The 20,767-nt window shown below is 40.1% G+C and overlaps 2 protein-coding genes across 2 annotated transcripts; one reads left to right on the top strand and one right to left on the bottom strand.

Moving 5' to 3' along the window:
* The first annotated feature begins 2,051 nt into the window (after nt 1-2,051).
* On the top strand, nt 2,052-16,008 carry LOC120561060 (hemicentin-2). The gene is made up of 18 exons (XM_039804025.1): nt 2,052-2,200; nt 5,553-5,709; nt 5,835-5,986; nt 6,154-6,307; nt 6,652-7,169; nt 7,321-7,481; nt 7,720-7,817; nt 7,899-8,052; nt 8,754-8,872; nt 9,254-9,421; nt 9,574-9,687; nt 9,970-10,022; nt 10,326-10,440; nt 10,977-12,219; nt 12,334-12,488; nt 13,402-13,471; nt 13,590-13,791; nt 14,432-16,008. Exons 2-18 carry the CDS (start codon nt 5,565-5,567, stop codon nt 14,921-14,923), a joined length of 4,113 nt encoding a protein of 1,370 aa, XP_039659959.1. The 5' UTR covers nt 2,052-2,200; nt 5,553-5,564; the 3' UTR covers nt 14,924-16,008.
* A 1,083-nt stretch (nt 16,009-17,091) lies between these two features.
* On the bottom strand, nt 17,092-19,918 carry LOC120561007 (CAP-Gly domain-containing linker protein 1-like). The gene is made up of 2 exons (XM_039803949.1): nt 19,403-19,918; nt 17,092-19,081 (listed from the first exon to the last, which is right to left on the bottom strand). The coding sequence occupies exons 1-2, from the start codon at nt 19,667-19,669 to the stop codon at nt 17,282-17,284; spliced, it is 2,067 nt and encodes a 688-aa protein (XP_039659883.1). The 5' UTR covers nt 19,670-19,918; the 3' UTR covers nt 17,092-17,281.
* Nucleotides 19,919-20,767: the final 849 nt, after the last annotated feature.

Raw genomic sequence — 20,767 nt, 5'->3', positions numbered from 1 at the left:
TGTGGCGTGAAAGAATAATAGGCTATATAATAATCTATATATCTCAGTATGTCAACAATTACTTCTATATTGCACCTTTTCTCAGCATTGACAAGAGTCAGTGGGTCTACCACAAAGAAAACCTTTTTTATTATATAACACAGATTATTTGGGAGAACTCTGATACTACACCTCCTTTGGTGGATGTATGTGTTTGATGTCCTGAACCCAACAATGTTACATTTCGCCTGCTAAATCAGTCTTTGTCTGCTTAATTAAAATGACCCTTCCTGCATAGATTATAAATCGGTGCATTTGTACTTTAATTTCCATTTGATTATGCTGAATGGATTGTCAATTTACATTTGCAAGGACTTCATCTGGCCACAGCAGACATGTGGCAAGACTATGTTAGCTGTAGCCATCCATGTAAATAAATGAAATTGAAGCCACTGCATGAATCTGTTTTTTTATGTGCTCCTCTCCCCCTTTGTCTTAAAAAGAGGTCACTTTATGGTTGAAATGAGACTAGTCTACTACAGTCATGCTAGCAGCTCTGTGAGGCTGTAAGGTATAGTGCTGCTTTGAGCTAAATGCTAACATCAGCATGCTAATATGCCCACAATGATAATACTATCATGCTGATGTTTTGCAGGTGTAATGTTTACCATGTTCACTATCTCAGTTTAGCATGTTAGCTGCTTGCTAATATTTGCTAATTACACAAAGTGTAGAGGCTGATGGGAAGATCGGTTTTGCAGGTATTTTAAAAAGTATTGTGAATTAAGATTTTGACCTAATGATGTCATAGGACAACCATTTTACATGTCGTCCTAAAGGGTGTACATCAATGTCTTTACCAAATTTCTAAGCAATCCATCCAATAGTTGTTGAGATATTTTCACTCATAACCACAAATGTGAACTTCATGGTGGTGCATTTTTGCTTTTGTGTGTTCAAACAATAAAATGTAGACTCCATCTGCTGATGAAGACGGTGTCATGTGATACTGAGAAAGAACAAGCAAGTGGACAGCTGCAGCTACAACTGCTTTGTTTAAGAGTACTTTAAGAAAATGATTTTCATATGAGTTGAGTGACCTGTTATGATAGACATATTTTACAGTGACGTATTTGCGTTAATAAAAAAGGGCCACCTTCCTAAATGCTTGTCCTGAAATGCTCTCCATAGATTGATTGAGTGTTGATGCAGCACTCATTATTTTCCTCCATTAACGTAGATTTAAGAGGAAACAGTTACTTACACATAAAATTGACACATCTCAGCTGTAGATCATTTAATGATGTTGTAACATAGGTTTATTCCAACATCAAATTGAACAATATACACTTTTTTGCCCCTGTCCACATGCTTTTGTGTACCTTTGTGGGGTTGTTTTTCATGGTTTGGTTTGGACCCCTTAGTTTCAATTAAAGTCAATCCTAATGATACAGCACACAATGATGCTGCACGTATTTTAGACAACAGTGTGCTTCCGACTTTGTGGCAACCGTGTGGAGAAAGGCTCTTCCCTGTTGCACAAAGCCAGGTCGATAGAGAAATAGTTTCCAGAGTTTGGTGTGGAAGAACTTGACCGAACTTTGACTAATTTGCCCAACATCAGTGTCCGACCTCACGATTGCTCTTGTGGCTAAATCTCTGCAGCCAGGTTCCAACATAAAACATTCTTAGAACAGTGAAGGTTGTAGCAGCAGATTATTCTTCACAGTTTAAGAATGATGTGTTCAAAAATTGCATGTGTGTAATGTGTCCACATACTACACATAGTATATATACAGATACACATTTTATGATGTCATGCTTCTTCGCTCACTACAATTATTGGCGGTTTAGCTTCACATTTTAATTCATTGAGTGTTTTATTATTTTTGCTTCTGTTTACTGTCTAAATAATGAACACAGTACACAATTAGTGGTTTTGTGCTTAATTACAGCTGTTGGCTTTGAATGAGAATGCTGTGTGTGTATGTGTGCGTGTGCGTGCATGTGTGTATGTGAGTGAGTGAAGGGGAGGTGTAGATTGTCTAGAATATGCGTGCGGCTGTTGCTTGTTGTATTCTCTCCCAGCTGGAAGCTTTGCAAATGCATCGGGAATAAAAAGGTTGTCCACAGACTACAGACAGACAGAAACTGACTGAGGACGAATGGGCTGATTGCAAACAAACAAAGCAACACAGAAACAATCTTTGGACACATAAGAGTAAGTATCATTAGTCTTTCTTTGGAGTGGATAACAAAGTGTTGCAACATTAATATCTTGCGAAATAGTATACAATGTTTAGTTTAGTAGTAGTCCTTTGATCATTCTGTGTAGTGTGCTGTATTTATTCAGCTGTTAATAATTTTTTTGTTTTCAACCATGCAAAGCATCAAAAAGCAGCTCTCATTTAGTTGCACGGAATGCACTTAATAGAAACCAGCACTGAATTTATATTTCTCTTGCTTATCTATTGAATGCACGCAAGCAGTATACCGTGCTTAATTCATTTTTGGTGCTGTGCTTAAACTGTAGTAGTAGTGTGGATAGACTAAAAACACTTCAAACCAATATAAGCTAAAGTTTGCAAATGTTTTTTCTGAGTACCCTTTATACAATACAACTAAACAAAGAAAAATAATTACCAGGTGAGTTTTACAGGTAATAAAAGACAGAGTATTTCAAATATGTACTACTAACAAATATAAACTGAATAAATGACATAAAAAAATGAATGGAGATCTGCTTTTAAAGAATTAAAAATAGTTTCAGCTTTTCAGTTGAACAGTACTCTAATGCTGGTGATGAGGTTCAGGTTATGGACGCTCAAACAGAAATTATATCTCCAGATGACTGACCACTTCATCTGAAGTGATAGTTCAGCTCATTCACTGGAGCTGGAGCCCATCTTAGTCGCGTTTACAGGCAACCACTTCCTTATAAGTACCTGCCAGAGACTGACCCAACAGTGACATTTTATTTTATTTTAAGATTTTTGCATTATTTGAAGACTACAACAACTTTTGGAGAAATGCAACAACATGATAAGCATTACATTTTGTCCCAGTATCACACAGGACAATGCAATAGGCTGGACTGCATTCAATGATGATACAAATTCAGAATCTCCACTCATTATTTTATACAATTGGGTAAATAGAAAATAATTAATATTATGCCTTTGACAATATTATGCCTTTGAAAATGAAATACATTGTCAAATGCTTTTGACAATGTATTTAAAAAAAAGAGCATATGAGTCAGTATGTGGGCTAAAACAGCGTAATGACATGCTAAACAGTGTAAATGATCTGTTGTGAGTCAAACAAATACACACCCACAGGCTCTTAACATTATGTGAGTATAACCAGCCACAAGCTAGAAAGCTTTCCAGCATGTCATCACTGGAGGGAGTTTGGTTTCGCTATTTCCACTATTTATTTATTTTTACACCTTTTTCAAACCTGCAATTTCTTTTGTCCTCTAAAAGAATAATATGCATATAGGGCCAGGTGACAATTATACAATGTGGTGATATTTATGACTATAAACTTGCTATTTTGGGTATGATTGCTAGTAATATAATATACTTCTAATCTAATTTAGAGATGGATGATATTGTCTAAGAACAAATCATATTGTTTGAAAAAATTCAGAAGATTGTAACATCTTGTATTTAAGCCTTTGAGACCTTGCAGCGGAGACAACGTTTAAGTTTTATTATTATTATTAGTAGTATGACAACAGATTTCTACACAATAAGTGAGTTTCCACCCACTTGTTTTTGTACACATTTTCAATGCCGGAGTGGAAACACCAGAAATTCAAAAAATAAAAGTTAAATCTTGTAGCAAACATAGATGCCATATTATCATGTTTTCTACATGGTTCTCCACAGTTTGAGGTTTGGTTGACATTCAGATTTAGATTAGTTCTTTAGTGTCTCCAGCCATTTGTCTTAATGTGCTCAACTCCTAATATGTGCATAATAGAATTAGCATTTTCTTTTGCTGATTTTTTGGAAATTTTAGTTAAAATGTGTGCTACATTTTGCTGAAACCTGACTAATATCCAGTCTCCTTCTGATAATACAGTTTTTCCTGCTCTCTTTGCAGTGTTCACATTCTTGCAAAGCACACCAAACCTTTTAACTTTCATCATTACACATTCAATTTTAACCCTTTTAATTTTAATCATAAATGAGCCTCTTGATATCAAAATATGTCTTTGGCATGTTTCAATATCTATAATATTTACTTGTGCAAATTCAGCATTGCATAGGCCTACACAAAATTTGTGGCATGTTTAAAACAATAAAGGATCAGCCCTTACACGGCCATATTGAGAATCATAAAAGCCTATGTGATCAGGCGGTAGCTTTCATTGCAGAGGACCAATAACTGATCTTCATAGTACAAAGCTTCTTTTCATGTCACTTTCATTGAGTGGAGGGCCACAGTGTGAGCTCTATAAATTGGCTGGGCCAATTCAAGAGACTAGAGCGGACAAAGCTGAGCTTGCTGCGGTGATACAGACTCACAACCAAAATGGGAATGAAGCAAGGGGAAAAGGGAGGGGAGGGCATTAAGAGCAAGAGAGGGGGAGAGCGACTGAGAGACAGAGAGAGAGAGAGAGAGAGAGAGTGTGTGAGAGAGAGAGAGCGAGATTGTCTGCTGAATACATTTGTTAGAAACTGATCAAACTGAATCTTTGCATACGGTAGCTTCAGTGGTGTTGTTGTATAAGATGTGGTAATGCAGTGAGTGTTTATGAGAAAAAAGAGGGATCAAGTCGTATCATATCAGCGGAGAATATCTAACATTTTCACATATTTTCCCATCATGCTGCAGACTTAAAGTCACTGGGTTAAAATGTTGGTAAATATAGCCAGTATAGTTGAAAACTGTTATAATCTACTACAGCTTGTGTAGTCACTACCTTTTACTGATTGTTGTCAATATGTGTATTGCAGTTCTAAATGACAAATGCACATCTTTTTGTACTACTAAATTAATTTGTGACAGTTTTAATGTAAAATTGTTGTTGTGTGTGTAACACTGGGTCAAAATAACCATATTAATAACCCATCAGAAATATGAACAAAAGTGCAACAGTGCTATATTTACCTAAATTGGCTCTATTTTGAACCTAGTCATATTTAGTATGTGAAAAATTATTATGACCAAAATCCCTTTAACTGCTTCCTAATAGAAGTATTCATATTGGGCTCACCGGGGTGTGTGGCTCCAGTGCAGAGCTGATGAAAAACACTAACTCATCAAAACAATGCAACATGTAATTTTCAACATGATGCAACAGTTCTTCTTTGCATCTGTACCTCTGTGTACCTCTGTATCTGATATGTGACCATATGCATTAAACGGTTCATTACTTAGCCATGTAATGTTGTTATAGATGTGCTCTGGGTGCTTTGGGGTTAATTTTTAGTGTGTCAATTGCCTGATTAGGACTAGACACTACAGAGCTGTCAAAAAGTAAGTCCAGCAAGGGTTGAAATTGATCACATTTCAAATTCAAACTCTGCCTTGTCTTTTATGTGTGCACATTTTCCCAGCTGACACCATGGATGATGCTGTATGGTGGTTTCCTCATGCCTCTCAGGGAGCTCTGCAGTAGGATGCATGTCTGTGTCTCCATCTGGAGGCTCCCGCAGATGACTTCCCACCTCTGCTTACTCATCCTGTCGTGCTTGGCAGTCTCATCCCAAATGGGTGAGTTTAAGTACCTTTTTTATTATAAATTAGTCCGACCACTAAATGTTTGCTGTCCCTAAACATCTTGCATAGTGCCAACAGAGTGATTCATCGTCCATTTCCTTATATGCTGTGTGTTCCAGGTTTGGAGGATGTTTTCTTCAGTCCCCAGGACCAGACAGTCAGAGAAGGAGAGGGAGTTTTCTTCCAGTGTGTGTCAGGGGAAAGTTCACCTCCAGCGAGCATCACCTGGCTCAAAGATGGGACTCTGGTCACAAGAGGGAGACACATTCAGGTGAGCACTGGTGCAGCTTTGGACTGATCAATTTAATGGATTTGAACAGCTTATTAGAAGGGCTCCGAATACCACTTTACCTGTGGGAAACATTTCTTTTGTACCTTTTGACCCAAGCCAGATGTATTGTTACTGCATGCTTCAAACTGTGTTGTTCACATGTTCAGGGTGAGTATGGAGGGGGTAACCAGAAGAAGATCTCAGGCACTCTGCATCTTTTCAACGTAACATTAGAGGATGATGGGATATACATTTGTGTCACACACAATCCTTCATTGAACATCGACAAGAAGAGCAACCCAGCTAAACTAACTGTGCAGGGTGAGTTTATTTATTTTTTTTATTCTTACATTTGTCAATTCAAACCAGCAAATCCCTTCATTTTGGATTCATCAAAAATAAACACACCAATGTCACTGAAAAATGTGTTTAATTCCTCTTTCTTCAAAGCAGTTACTGCACTATGGCAGATCACTAGTATCACAAAAAATGCTGCTTTAATTGAAAATATCTCTGAAAATCTAATTGGAAGCAAGAAAAATTATCCATTCCCAATTATGTTGATTCTAGTTTTTTCAAAACCCAGTGCTACATTAAACGACTTAAGTACATATATTTTCTGCAGTGGCGTTGATATCTTAAAGCGTTGTCAATCTACCTTGCAGGGGTCCCTAGAAGGCTGCAGATAATCCAAGGCCCTAACAACATCACTGTTGCTATAGGAACAGAGGTCTCCATGCACTGTGCTGTTCGTGGTTTCCCTGTTCCCATGGTGCACTGGTTCAAAGACGGCTGCCTCCTGTCGAACTGCTCGGCCTCGTTCAGCCTCCAGAACAATGGACAGCTGCTCACATTCAGGTCCAACACTGAACGGGACAAGAGGAATATTAATCCTTTATTGTCAAATTGTAATGATGAACCAAGAACCAACACTGTAAAAATGATACATACAGTATATTGCATTGGGTTTGATCAGGAATATGCTTTATATATCACATTTGTAACCAGTTGTGATTCATGCTGTCTGGAGCCTTTATACTCCTGCCAGACAGAATGTAAAACCTCATTTCTGGATGTGTCCAGGAACGTGACCAGGGAGGATGAGGGCTCGTATCACTGTGAAGCATCCAACCAGAAAGAGTCAATCAAGTCACAGCCAGCCTTCCTCCATCCAGCTGGTACTGTGTGCCAATGTCTGCAGTAAATTGTTTAATGTCGCATTTTTAGCAGTGAGTGAGTTTAAGTGAGTGACAGGACATGACCCTTGATGCTGGTGGTTTAATAAGTGACGCACATGTTGTGTTTCCAGAGATGGACTGGAGTTTCGTTAGCAGCCTGTAAACCTGACAGTGAAGAGAGGAGAAAATGTTACAGTCACCTGCAGGCCTCCATACAGCAGACCAGCAGCACAGGTGTCCTGGTTTAAAAACAACCAACTTCTCACTCAGTCAGTTCATGAGACTGTGCTGCCCAATGGAGACCTCTTCTTCCACAGGTGTGTGTGTGTGTGTGTGTGTGTGTGTGTGTGTGTGTGTGTGTGTGTGTGTGTGTGTGCGTCCGTGTGTTTAAAGACACGTGTTTAAAAAATGTAGTTTGTACATCAGTGTACTGTAGTTGAGAGCATGACAATATGCAATATTGTTCCTAATAATAATGTAAACTCCTTTGATCATCGCCACATTTCAGGCTTTCAAGGTTTCTACAAGCACGTGTCTTGACTTTATTCTCTGCAGTGTCCAGGAGTATGACAGTGGGAGCTACTTCTGCCGGGCCTCCAACATCCACCTTCAAAGATTTCTCACCTCTAGAAGAGCAACCCTGACTGTGCTGGGTATTACATTACAATAAACCCACCATTATGGTTGCTTCATCTATGTGTATAATAAGAGTCATTTTTTTCTCTTCCTGGCAGCCCCTCCATCAGTGAAACTGTGGCCCCAGATGTTGACGGTGCCTGTGGGTGCTCGGGTGGTGCTGGAGTGTCAAGTGTCCGGTCACCCTCTGCCCTCCATCAGCTGGGTGAAGAGAGGCCACTCCAAGCAGACTGGAGGCAAGATCATTTTGGGGTATGTTAATGTGTTGTGACTTTTGAAAAGGAAAGACGTTTTTTTTTTTTTTTGGTGGAAGAAGTACTCAGATCCTTTACTTAAGTAAAGGTAATCCGAAATTCTACTTTAGTTAAAATACACAAGTATTACCATTAAAGGTCCCATGGCATGAAAATGTCACTTTATGAGGTTTTTTAACATAAATATGCGTCCCCCCCAGCCTGCCTATGATCTCCCTGTGGCTATAAATGGCGATAGGTGTAAACTGAGCCCTGGGTATCCTGCTCTGCCTTTGAGAAAATGAAAGCTCAGATGGGCCGATCTGGAATCTTGCTCCTTATGAGGTCATAAGGAGCAAGGTTACCTCCCCTTTCTCTGCTTTGCCCGCCCAGAGAATTTGGCCCACCCATAAGAGAGAGACATCATGGCTTTCAAACGTGCAAAGTGGCAGTTGGACAAGGCCACACCCCCACCCTCCACCTTGCCCCCCCTCTCTCCTCAATAGCTACAGACACAGAAATGGCACATACTAAAGAAAGCTCATTGTGGGACTGGCTCTAGTGGCTGTAATTCTGCACCAAGGCTGAATTTCAGGAAAAACCTCACAATTGTATTTTATTACAATACTTGACCACCACTGCTGCTGCACTAGCAAAACCACATGAAGTACATCAACAACTGCCTTATAGTATATGACCATTTACATCTTTCTCATACAGATTGAGAAATGCCACTCTCTACATCCACTCAGCCAGGAGCTATGATGAGGGAGTGTATGCGTGCGAGGCCTCCAACACTCTGGGCCACAGCCATAAGACAGCAATGCTGAGAGTTGCTGGTAATTTAAATAAAGCAGTATTGTTGGCTTATTTTGATAGAGGAACATCTGTTCTATAGTCTTTGTGGGAGCAAAATAAGTCAAATACATTGCATTTCTCCTTACAGACCTTCTAAAAATACAATGTGACATCGTTTTAAAGTGTATTTTGTGCACAAAACAATCATCAAGTGGCACAAAATTGTATTTCCTTGTACATAATGCTTGCCACATGTCATAGAAGTTTATTATATTGCTGAAATTGGTACAATAATGATATAATTGTGTTTAAATTATGCCAATTTCATTTTCTTGATCTTATGGCACATAAAGGGGAAGTGAGGATGCCTTATTTTTTCATACAATGCAAAATATGACTTAATTTTCCTCTTCTCGTCTCAGTGAGTCCCATCATAGTGACCATTGTAGGTCAAGTGAGCTGCAGGATCGGTGCTTCAGCGGTTCTGCCCTGCAGGGCTGTAGGGATTCAGCCCATCACATATACCTGGACCAGGGGCAGAGCAGAGACACAGTCCCCCATCAGTCCCACTGAGCACAGACACATTGATGGTGAGTCCAAAGTGTGATTGGAGCTGTTTATTTTCATTAGGTTTTTCACCAGGTTCTCATTAGAAGTTGTTTTCAGCAGCAAACATGAACTTTATTCTACCAATACTTAAACTGGATGTGATTTATGACTTCATATCTAATGGTCTGTGCAGAAGATGGAGCGCTGCATATTTCCAGTGTGCAGTATTCTGACGTAGGGGAATATTACTGTACTGCTGAGAACCGGGCAGGACGACATCAGAGACGTAGCATCCTCATTGTCACAGGTATGTCGACATCTGCTTATCATTTCACTGTTATTTTGTCTTCAATTGCAGAGTGAAAAATACTTCATATTACAAAAAATTGACATCAAGATATTTTGTCTTATTATCACAGTATAATCAGAGTGGGTGTGTTAGTGTGCTGTCATTACATGAGGTATTTTTACATGTACTTTGAGGTGTACACTTACAGTACATTGTTATACGGCAAGATGCGATCTTGACCCCATGTGCACAAGTTTCTTATTCTTGCTAACTGTCTTTCATGCTGTCCTCTGTCCTAAGCTGAACATCGTCCAGCTGTTAGAGACAAGCAGACAAGACTGGTTTTGTCTGCTGTGAGTAATGACCTTGTAAAAAATCTCTGTTGAGGCTTATGTGGTGACACTGCTTTGGCTTCCAAATCAGTGTGCAGACTCCATGTTGGGGTTTCTTGTGCTGTCTCTGTCCAGAAGCTGTAAATTATTCTAGATTGTGCACGCTTTACATGTGGTGACTTTCCATTGTCAATGGGCAACATCACTGCTCTGATATTTGTGGCCTCTCACATGCGTATAATTTGTTTCGTAGCTCAGTTCATTTCTGATTGTGTCAAATGTTACACTTGTCCTGAAATTAAGAGTCTTTTTCTTATTTTCTAGAGCACCGACACTAGCAAAGATCTGCCAGTGTCCCAATCCAGTGACTCTATGGCTGAGCAACACCTTGAGACAACACATCATCCACATGTACAGGCGCAGCATAAGGAGGCCACATGTATGTACTTTAAAAAACCTTCTATAGGGTATGATAACTTTGTACTCATCAGAGTAATTGCCAAGATCTTGTAAAAACATCACTAAAAATAGGTACAACTTGGCAACAACAGCGAAAAGTGAGACAATCATACAGGCTGAAAACAAAGCCCCCGGGTAATTCAACATTATTTTGAGGATGATGGTAAAATTACAATGCAAACTGTCTTGATCAGCTGCTACGACCTACAAGGCGAGGATCAAGCCAAGGGAATCTGTGGGGTAGCCGAGCAAGCACTACCGTTAGCAAGCTAAAACAGCTATTGCCTGTGTAAACTAAGGGTTTGTAAGCGAAATTTCAAGTGCTCTCACTTGAAAGCTAATCAGGCAACACTGTTAGCTTGTTTACAACCTGATAACTCTCTACAAACTGCTCTGTTTGTTGTACATTTAGCAATGTTGCTGTGCTCCAAGATTAAGCCGTTGCTTTGGTGAGTTTAATGTTACAGCAATAAAACCCATTTTCCTGTAAATAACAACTTTTTTGACTATTTCCAGGCTCCTTATCACACTGTGATGAAACAACTAACAGTGCTACCACATTGTCTACATTTTCAAGAGGAGCAGTAGCTGAGCTAAAGACGCCACAACCATCACTTGGCTATCTTTTACATCACCGCCTGAATCAGCCAACAACCAATCCAACTCAGCCATTAGTCACACAGATGCAGCCTCCTATGTTACCACCTCCTCCACATCCGAACTTCCAGTCAGTAGATCTCCACACCCAACTGCCACTGACTAGTGATCCTCTTATGATTTCAGATAGTGAAACACCGATAACACACAGCCAGATATCCGTAGTCACCAGTGAAGCTTTGGGTTCAACCCTTCAGTATCTACTCAGTGAAAGTCAATCCCATTTGACATTAACATCATCACGTACAAAATTGCAGTCATCACATCAAGTCAGCGACAAATTGTTGATAGAGTCTCATACTCAGGGCTCTAACATCCGTGCTGTGTCTTTAGCCGGTCAAATCAAAAAACTTTTCACTGAGACGTCAAAGCCTCCAGTGGTTGGACCCTTTGGCTTTCTCAAGTTGGATTTGTATTCAATCACCCAGTCTTCTGTTTCACAAGCTGAATTGCACCAAACTCCAACTGACCAACTGGTTACAAAAAGTCAATTTTACCAATCCTACCGTGAGCCAACCTCAACCCAGATTTCTCAAACCAAACTCGAACACCAAAGTCAACGTCTTCACCAGAAAACACATCTGCAGCTTTCACCAACCGTCTCACAAATAACTAAATCTGATCCTCCACAATCATTTACTCAAAGTCTTTTACCGAAGTTCCATCTTGAGCTATCAAAAATCCCACATGATCTGCCTTTTACACAACCTCCACCTTCTCCAGTCACAAAACCTCAACAATCCCAAACTCACAGTCAACCTTTCCCCGCAAAACCAACTTTAACCATATCTTCATCTCCAACACAACATCCACTGCTCCACTCACAAGCTCCCTTACCACAGACAGAAACTTTTCCGTTCCAACACAGAGACCCTCTTCAAATCCAGCCTTCAATCTCAACCATACATCAGACATCCGATCCTTCAACACTGTACCCTGAGATTCCTGTTGTCCATCAGGTCAATGTGTCTGATCAGGTACAGCTAAATACTAGCCAGCAAGGTGACCCAGTTCAGTCAGATAAATCATCCAATGACACAGAGCTTACAGAGTGGCTGAAGAGGAACACCTCCCAATCCCCTATGACCAGCAATGATCCCAGGTAGGTCAAAATAAAATATGGTGGAGTGATAGATATTGTGAAGATGGAGTTTGTACAGTGTCAACAAAAGAAAGCATAACCGATTTGACTTAAGTTTTGTCTTCTACACTTTAGAGTAACGCAGCAGTCTCCATCATGGTTGCCTGTGCTGGAGAAACATGACATTCCCATCGTGGTGGGAGTAGGTGTATCTCTGGCCTTCATCTTCATCACTGTAACCTTCTATTCAGTGGTCCAGAAGAACGAACTTGCAACAACAAGCAGAGCAGGTCAGAGATCCTCAGCCGCATCAATTGTCAGCACAACTATTTCACATTCTGAGCATGGTAAACTTCAGAAAATCCTTATTCTTCAAGCATTGTTTTGACCTTTTATTTAATATGCTTATTCGCATTAGGGCGGAGAGTTAGATAAGACAATTGATACCACTCTTATGTCTGTTTGTAAAGTGGAACCTCACAGGTTTTAGAAATCAAAGTGTGTTTACAGCTTTTGAGGAATACTACTGCATATTTGAAAGAAAAGTTGTGTAAAGTATTTTGTTGCTCCAGATAAATAAAAAAGACTACAAGTTTGAAAATCTGGGTCTGTGGAGAAGTGAGCTCACCAGAACTAGGTAGCCCTCTCCTCATCTCTGCTTGAGGCTAGCCGCTTGAGGGATTAGCTGTTCACTAGCATAACACTCCATAATGGCAGAACTTTTGGCTGTTTGGGCCTTGTGGGTAATATAGGCGGCAAGTTTCTGTTGCATACAATTTTTATTCTTTTTTTAACTGTCCATAGTGAGTCCAACAATGTTATACTAGATGCATTGCTAAATTGGTGGAGTGTTCCTTTAAATATAAGAATACAGCCGGTTAGCTAAGCTTAGCACAAAGACTAGAAACATGAGGAAACATCTAGCCTGGCTCTGTCCTAAATTTGCCCTCTAGCCCCACTAATGCTCACTAATTAAAAGGTAACTTTTTTAAACAAGTGTTTACTGTAATTCATGTGCCCCCTTGTTTCCAGTCTGTGTGTCAAGTTATGCTAACCAGCTGATCGCAGTAGCTTCACATTTAATATTATATTATTACTATTTAAGATATACGAGTGGTGTCAATCTTCTCTCAACCAGAAAGCGAAAAAGCATATTTACCAAAATGTCAAACTATCCCTTTAAAATGTAAATGTCCTTGACAGTTCAGAGGAATCTAGGGGTCCCCATACGACACACTGAACATCGAGCTGCAGGACGTACATATGAAAACAGGTAAATACACCATTATACAGGACCAAAAAAATGCATGAGATGGTGCCTTGCAAGTTTTTTTCCATTTTGCCTCTTTGTAAAAGATGCAGGAAACCAAAGTGCTGTGTTTCTTGCATAGAGCTTTTGAAGACGATGACTGTGTGGCAGTGATTGAGCAGAGCCCCAACACATCAGACACCCGAGCCCGACCTCCAGGACCAAGCCTGGTCACGGTGCAGATGGAGCCTACGTTTGAGGATCTTCAGGAGGACACACAGCCCGCTCTAGACGATCACTTAGTCACTGTAGAGACTTATCCTGAACCCATTCTTGACACAAAGGTTTGATAACACAGAAACATATGACATGACTGGGTGACTGGGATATTTTTTGTCTGAATTTACAGGGAATTTTGTTCCTCTGGGCATGAACAAATTACACTAACGAGGTAGCACTGTGGTAGCAAAGAAAACAAAATCAGATAAATCTCATCAACTGTCAACTGAGTCAGCGTCAGTTGGGGTTGAAGACTGCGAGTTGAAAATGAAAAAAAATCTGGAAGTTAGAAAAAAGTGAGCTGACCAATTTAGCCACTCGCTATCTCTGCATGAGGCTAGTGGCTCGGGGCTACATTAAATGTTCTTAGAATAACACCCAAATCTACAACCAACATATACAGTAGGTGCCAGATTAGGAAGAATAAGAAGAATAAAGGCAATAAAAATTATGATACTTTTGGCTATGCTGCAATAACTTTGATACACTTTTGTTTTAACTGCCCATCGTTAGTCTGAAAGTTATACAAGTGTAATGCTAAATTGGACGAGCCACTTTTCCCCAACATTTTTGTTTTCTGATGTGTAATTAGAATTACAAACCACTGATGACCATGACCATGATTCCACCAGTCGTGTTACCCTTTATTTGATCAAATCAGATAAATGATCATTACGTTTTCATTATTTCATTACACTATTTCAGATTGAACCCTCTCTGGAGGAGGAAAAGGGCTGCAGCATGTCGCAGCCCAGCATCCAGCTGCAGTGTGCTGAGGATTGGACCAGTAACAGAGGAGACAACTGCAGCCAATGCCAGGATGCCTTTCCTCCCCCATCATCCTTACCCTCCCATTCACCTTCCCCCTCTCCACCATCCAGACGTGAGGAGGGTCTGCGCTCCTTTATAACCCTACAAAGTGCTGAGGCATGTGTAGCACCCATCCACCACAGCCTTACCATCTCACATGGCAACCCTCCCCTGCTCCTTTCTCACCATGTCTCCTTGGGCCTTACTACGGTGGCAGTGGATGTCCACTTTTACCCAGCAAACACTGCTTCAATGGCAGTAGGCACTAGCACTCATATCAATTCAGTCTCTAATTCCACTTCAGTGACTGCACCTGTGTTCAGTCCCCCGTTAGTTAATAGTCAGGAGAATGACCAATCAGCTGCCAGATTTCATCAGTGTAAGTAGCAACAGATCATCAAGTCCAAGACATCCTCATATACTGTAACCAATCCAAGTTCAAGATAAGCCATCAAAAATATTTTGATATGAAAAAACATTTAAAATTATTTTTTTGACATGTTTTGGCATATAATAACTGAACAATTAGCACAGGATGAGAATTTGTAAAATTTATTTTTTATTTACTGTGTTTTTAAGTATGGGCTTAGAGCCTGGAGGTGATTAGTTTAGCATAAAGACTGGAGGCAGGGGGAAACAGCTAGTCAAATGTCAAATGTAGCCAACCTACCAACTCATTTTGAACTCACTAATAAACAGTACTGTGCATGAATGCACTAAAAGTGTTCATTGAACGTGCTCATTTTGGTGAACGGTAATCTGAACGTATCGGTTTGCAACTAATAAACGTGACTTGAGTTTCGTTCACTCCTGCAACAGTTAACAATGCTCACATACTGTGTTTTACTGTTCCCCCGCCATGCTAGATGTCTCTACCTACCTGCCTTCAGTTGTAATGCTAAGCTAGGCTAACTGCCTCCTGACTTCAGCTCTGTACTTAACACACAGACATGAGTGGTCTTGATGTTGAACTATTTCTAACATTCTGTATTAGCATCCACATCTTTGTGTGAATCTGTATTTCATAGCTTTAGTACAGCACTTTCTGTACTACTCCTTGTGGTTACATTATTTACTGTCATGTTATACAGTTTGACTGTAGTGCAGTTTACTTCTGAATACAACTACTAGTCTTGGTTTCTACGTTTCTTAATTTTACTATTGAAACATGAAAGAGAAAATGTTTAGTATTACATTTTTTTAATTAATTATATATAGGAATCACATGTTTCACTCTGATTCATATTGTGTTATTGGTTATTAGTTAGTTCAAGTAGGCCTACAGTAAGACTTAATGTGTTGTACAGTGTTGACTTTGTTAGTGAAACTGCTAAGGATACTTTACTCTGTCACAAAATACTGTTTTTTTTTTGTTTCAGTGACCATGCTAATTTTCTTATATCAAGCGACTTGACTGTTAACACCTTTTCTTAAAACCAAAGGAGAATATGAGGGGCTGGATCAATAAACATTAAGACAATACTACCAAAGTCTTTAGTGATATTTTTGCATGTAATACAGACATCACACATTATCACCTTATCAAAAGCTCTAACTATAACCATGGCTGTACTTTGGCCTGTTTCCCTGATAATCTCTATTTTTTTTGGTTGTGTGAAATGTAGGAGTGGATAAGTAAAAACCTTGCCAGTATCAAATATGATAATGAAAGGCAGGCCCATACTGGAGATCATACGGTGCATTTTCATTTCCTGCACAGTCCGTTTCAATATGTTGACACATGTTTGGTAATGAGGCATATGGATAAAAATATGTATGTTAAAATAATCTACTGCTATTGTTTTGCCTTGTCTTCTCAGGTTGCTGGTCACCAATCTCCACCCATTTTAAACAATCATCAAGATTTACGCTGTGCCATGTGCAACTGAACTAAAAGGAAAGTCAGGCATAAGTTCAAGAGATTCAAGGTTTATTCTTAAAATTGGAAACAGCAGAAAAATCCTGTATGTAATATAATAAAATGCTCCAGAAAAGCAACGAAAAGGACCTTGTGGTGAGATTGTTGGAATTACAGTGTTGTTTATTAAACACATTTTTTATGACATTGCTTACATTAGTAGTACTGCACACACACAAAGAATATCACATTCAAAGGAAGGTGTGCTGCATCAGACAGAGGTCTGTCTGTAAAGCTGATTAAGTCTCTTGAGTAAGTGTTAAAATAATTAAAAAACAAACTTCCCATCTCCTGTCACCTGGATGATTGAGAGTCTTCACGTTCCAGTCATACAGCCCAGTACAAATCACAAAATTACAACCTGTACATCACACGACACCCTCTGTCCTTTGATCCTTGACTCGGATGAGGAAAAACTCCCACAAAAAATTATTCTCTGCATTTAACCCATCCCTCAAGGGAGCAGTGGGCAGCCAATCACAGCGCCCGGGGACCAACTCCAGATCTGAGCCAGTGCCTTGATCAAGGGCACTGACTGGAGAACATAGTTCATGTTTTTGATGGTGGGGGAAACCGGAGCACCCGGAGGAGACCCACGCAAACATGGGGAGAACATGCAAACTCCACACAGAAATGCATGTTCTAGGTTTGAATCCAGGTCGTTCCGGGAACGACCTGGATTCGAACCTAGAACCTTCGTGCTGTGAGGTTACCACAGCACTACCCATTGGGCCACCATGCTGCCCACTACATCGATTTTGAATGTATGACTGAATACTTTTAATTATGTTACACCACTGGAAATAGATGTCGTGTATACCAAAACATTAGGGTTTTACTGTGAACTGCGGTGGGCTGAATTCTGGTCGTGGGTTACCTTGTGCATAGCTGAGCCTGTCATATCTGATTTGGAGGGCACTGTGAGATTTAAGCAGCTCACAATAGTCAGAATTAATGTCGCTGTGCCTCCTTCCCAGATGTGTGTATTCCTGTTGCAGATGTTGTAGAGCCTTTGCGCTCTCATCCAGGGCGGTTTTCTGCTGGTTGAGCCTGAGCTCAGTGTCACTGACGTGTCTGTACTGATAGTTTGACTGTTGTTCCTGAAGCCTGGCGTAGCTGTCGTGAGCTTTTTGCAGAGCCACGGCCAACTTCTGCTTCTCCTCCATTGTTTCAATCTGCTTTTTCAAAGTCTCTTTGAGCTCCACACGGTGCTTCTCACACCTGGTCCATACTTTTTCAAGAGCAGAGGTGAGCTGATCAACTCTTTGCTGCAACTCCGGGTTTTGTTTCTGGTCCTGTTTTAAGGCATCTTCAAGTTCTGCCTGTCTCGCCTTGCTGTCTGACAGCTGCTCTTTGAAACCATCTACCATGAACTGGAGCTTAGTGATGGTGAACTTATTCTCAGAGATGATATCATTATTCTTTAACATCATCTCTTCATGGCGCTCAGAGAGAGAGCAGAGTTTAGATCTTATTCTGTCATATTCTGTCTCCATAACGTTAAATTTAGCTCTGACGTCTGCATTCTCCATCCTCAAAGTCTGCATGTCGTACATCAGACGTTCTGAGGTTGCAGATGCTTCTCTCAGCTGGTTGCTAGGGATTGCAAGAGGTTCGACTGCAGCCTGCTTTACTGAAACCAACTGCGCATAGCGCTTCTTCTCGTTTTTAACAAGCAACCTTAAGAATCTTTCAGCAATCTGGCTCTTTTCTAAAGCCAGACTCTTCTCAGAGAGCTCCTTCTCTAGGATCTGGATCTTGTTATATGCTGTCGAGAAGCAAACTTTCTCCGTCTTAATGGCCTTCTCAAGTCTGCTGCAAGCTTCTCGGGCTTCCAGAAGATGTTTATGATGAAGCTGCCGCTCATTTACAGCAGCCTCAAGTTCACCTTGCAGCCCTTTTTTTTCAGAAGCGAGTTGTTGGTTCTCATGAGTCAGATGGTCTAGTTCTTCTGCTTCCTTCTGCTGCTGGGAGACAGCGGCTTCATAATTCCTTTGGAGTGACCATTTTTTAGTTTGTTCCTCTTTGAGATCTGAGGCCCACTGGTTCACTTTCTGCTGCAGTGAGGAAACCATGTTGTCCTTGGATTCAATATCGCTTTGAAGATTCTGAAGATTGAGATGCAGGGATTGAATTTGATTGTCTTTTTCCAGACTTTCATCATACTGCTCAGTGATGCGATCCTTTAGTGCCTTGATTTCGGCACAATTCACCCGATCACGCTGTGCGATTTCTTTTTCTTGCTGACAAGAGGACGCCTCCAGATCCTTCTGGAGCTTCTCAATCACGTTCTTGTCCTCTTCAAGCTCAGCAGCCATTCCGGTGATTGTGGATTTCAGCTTTGCTTTGCTCCGCTGCTGCTCTTTCTGTGACTTCTTGAGATCAGCCACCTGTGCCTTCATGTGCTCCATATCAACTTGAAGACGGTTTTTCTCAGCTTGCTCCTTCCTCAGAGCCTTGGCAAGAGCGTCTTTTTCTTTTCGCTCCTGCTTCAGGGCTCCTTTGTGTTTAGCATGGGATGTTTTTTCCTTCCTCAAAGCCTCTTCAAGAGCAGCTTTGTCTCTTTTCTCTTTTTCTAGAGCTTTGTGAAGACCAGCCGATTTCTCAGACCTCTCAGATTCCTCCGTCTGTAAAACATTAAACAAATAAAAAAAAAAAATATTTGTAGTACATGTGCAGTCTTTTTAATTAAGATGTTCTCTCTTGAACAATGTGTTTAGAAACTAAACGATCAAGAGGTTTATCCACTAACATATTTAATTTACTTATATGCTTGTGCAGCTGTACACAGTTAACACAATTGTGGTATAATAATCATGAACAGATGTGTTTTTGAATATTTTTCTACTATACATACATTATGTATATTTACTCCTTATATGTTACTTTTTGCAGATCCCATCACGTTAAGATGTGTGTGTGTGTGTTTGTGTAATTTTTTTTCTTACCTCTGCGAAGGAACTGTAGGAGTAGTCTTCTCTGTTGGAGACAGAGGGCTGATCCTGAACCTCCTTCATAATATCTACCTCTGCATACTCCTGAAACTCCACTATTTTCTCATCAACTTCCTCTGTTAACTCCTCAATCTCCTCCTCAATCTCCTCCTCAATCTCCTCCTCAATCTCCTCCTCAATTTCCTCCTCAATCTCTTCCTCAATCTCCTCTTCAACAGACATATCCTCACGGGGAGGATTACTTACGAACCATAAAGCCATATCCTGAAGAAATAACTGCACCGTACTGATAATGTAGCTTCAATGTGGCGGGGCTAACACCTGGCTTTTTATATTTCTGCACTGACGTTTGTCCTCTCTTAATGCCAGCAGTGTGTCTAACTTGTAGTCAACAGGTGAATTGTGACTAGCAAAGCAGAGAATCATGATGATGTGTTCGGATTCTACTGACACATTCTACATTCCACTTTAGAGGGCCAGTTCACCCACATTCCAAAAAAGAGAGAGTATTCTTTGGTATATTCAGTTATGCCATAGTGCCTGTAGTTTTAGTTTGATTTGGCCAGGCACATGCAATCAAAACTATCTGCAGTAGTAGATACCAAACCTTTCAAGTCATCTGCTTTGCCCTGAATCCTCGAAGGCTTTCCCACAGTGGAACTCCTGCATGGAGGTCTTGGTCTTATATTGGACTGTAAAATATGATTATAGAAGACTTAACAAATTAAAGCTTTAGAGCATAACTTTTTGATATTAATGAACGTCCGTTATATTCAAGCCATTGCCAAATGAGTTGCTACAAAGCTAATTAAGACTATCAGCTCCACACAACTCTCTCTGTATTTCTCAGTATGACTATGTTCAGAACTTTGTGTCGTCCGGTGACTTTCCCGCGCAGAAAATCTAGTTAAGATAATTATCTCTTCTGAAGAGTCCATCATGTTTTTTTTTTTATCCTCTGTGTCCTCCTTGGCTACTAGCAACTGGGTGGAGGAGGGGTGGGGGCTGTGCGCGATCACAGAAGGCTTGTATCATGTGGATGCCGACAGTTTTGTTGTCATTACTTAGAATTGCTCATGGGGGAGACAGAAACTACGCACTAATGCATTAACAAGTTGCCAAGTTTTGGTAAATAAGTAGCTGAATTCACACATTAAATTAATGAGATAGATTTGAATCAGGGATTTAAGGGGGCTTTTAATTTGCATTTATTTTTAGAAGTTTTTTTTTTTTTTTACCATGTACCAACATACTTATTATACTTTTGTTTAGGATAATTTCTGCTTTTGGAGTGTTTTCAGTTGCTTTATAATTTATTTAATAAAAATGTAATTATATTAGTTAATTGTTTTGAATCAC

This window comes from Perca fluviatilis, chromosome 6 (assembly GCF_010015445.1).
Source record: "Perca fluviatilis chromosome 6, GENO_Pfluv_1.0, whole genome shotgun sequence".
In the NCBI taxonomy this organism is placed as follows: Eukaryota; Metazoa; Chordata; class Actinopteri; order Perciformes; family Percidae; genus Perca; species Perca fluviatilis.
The sequence above is the reverse complement of the archived record's forward strand: the minus strand, read 5'-3'. Positions and strand labels throughout refer to the sequence as shown.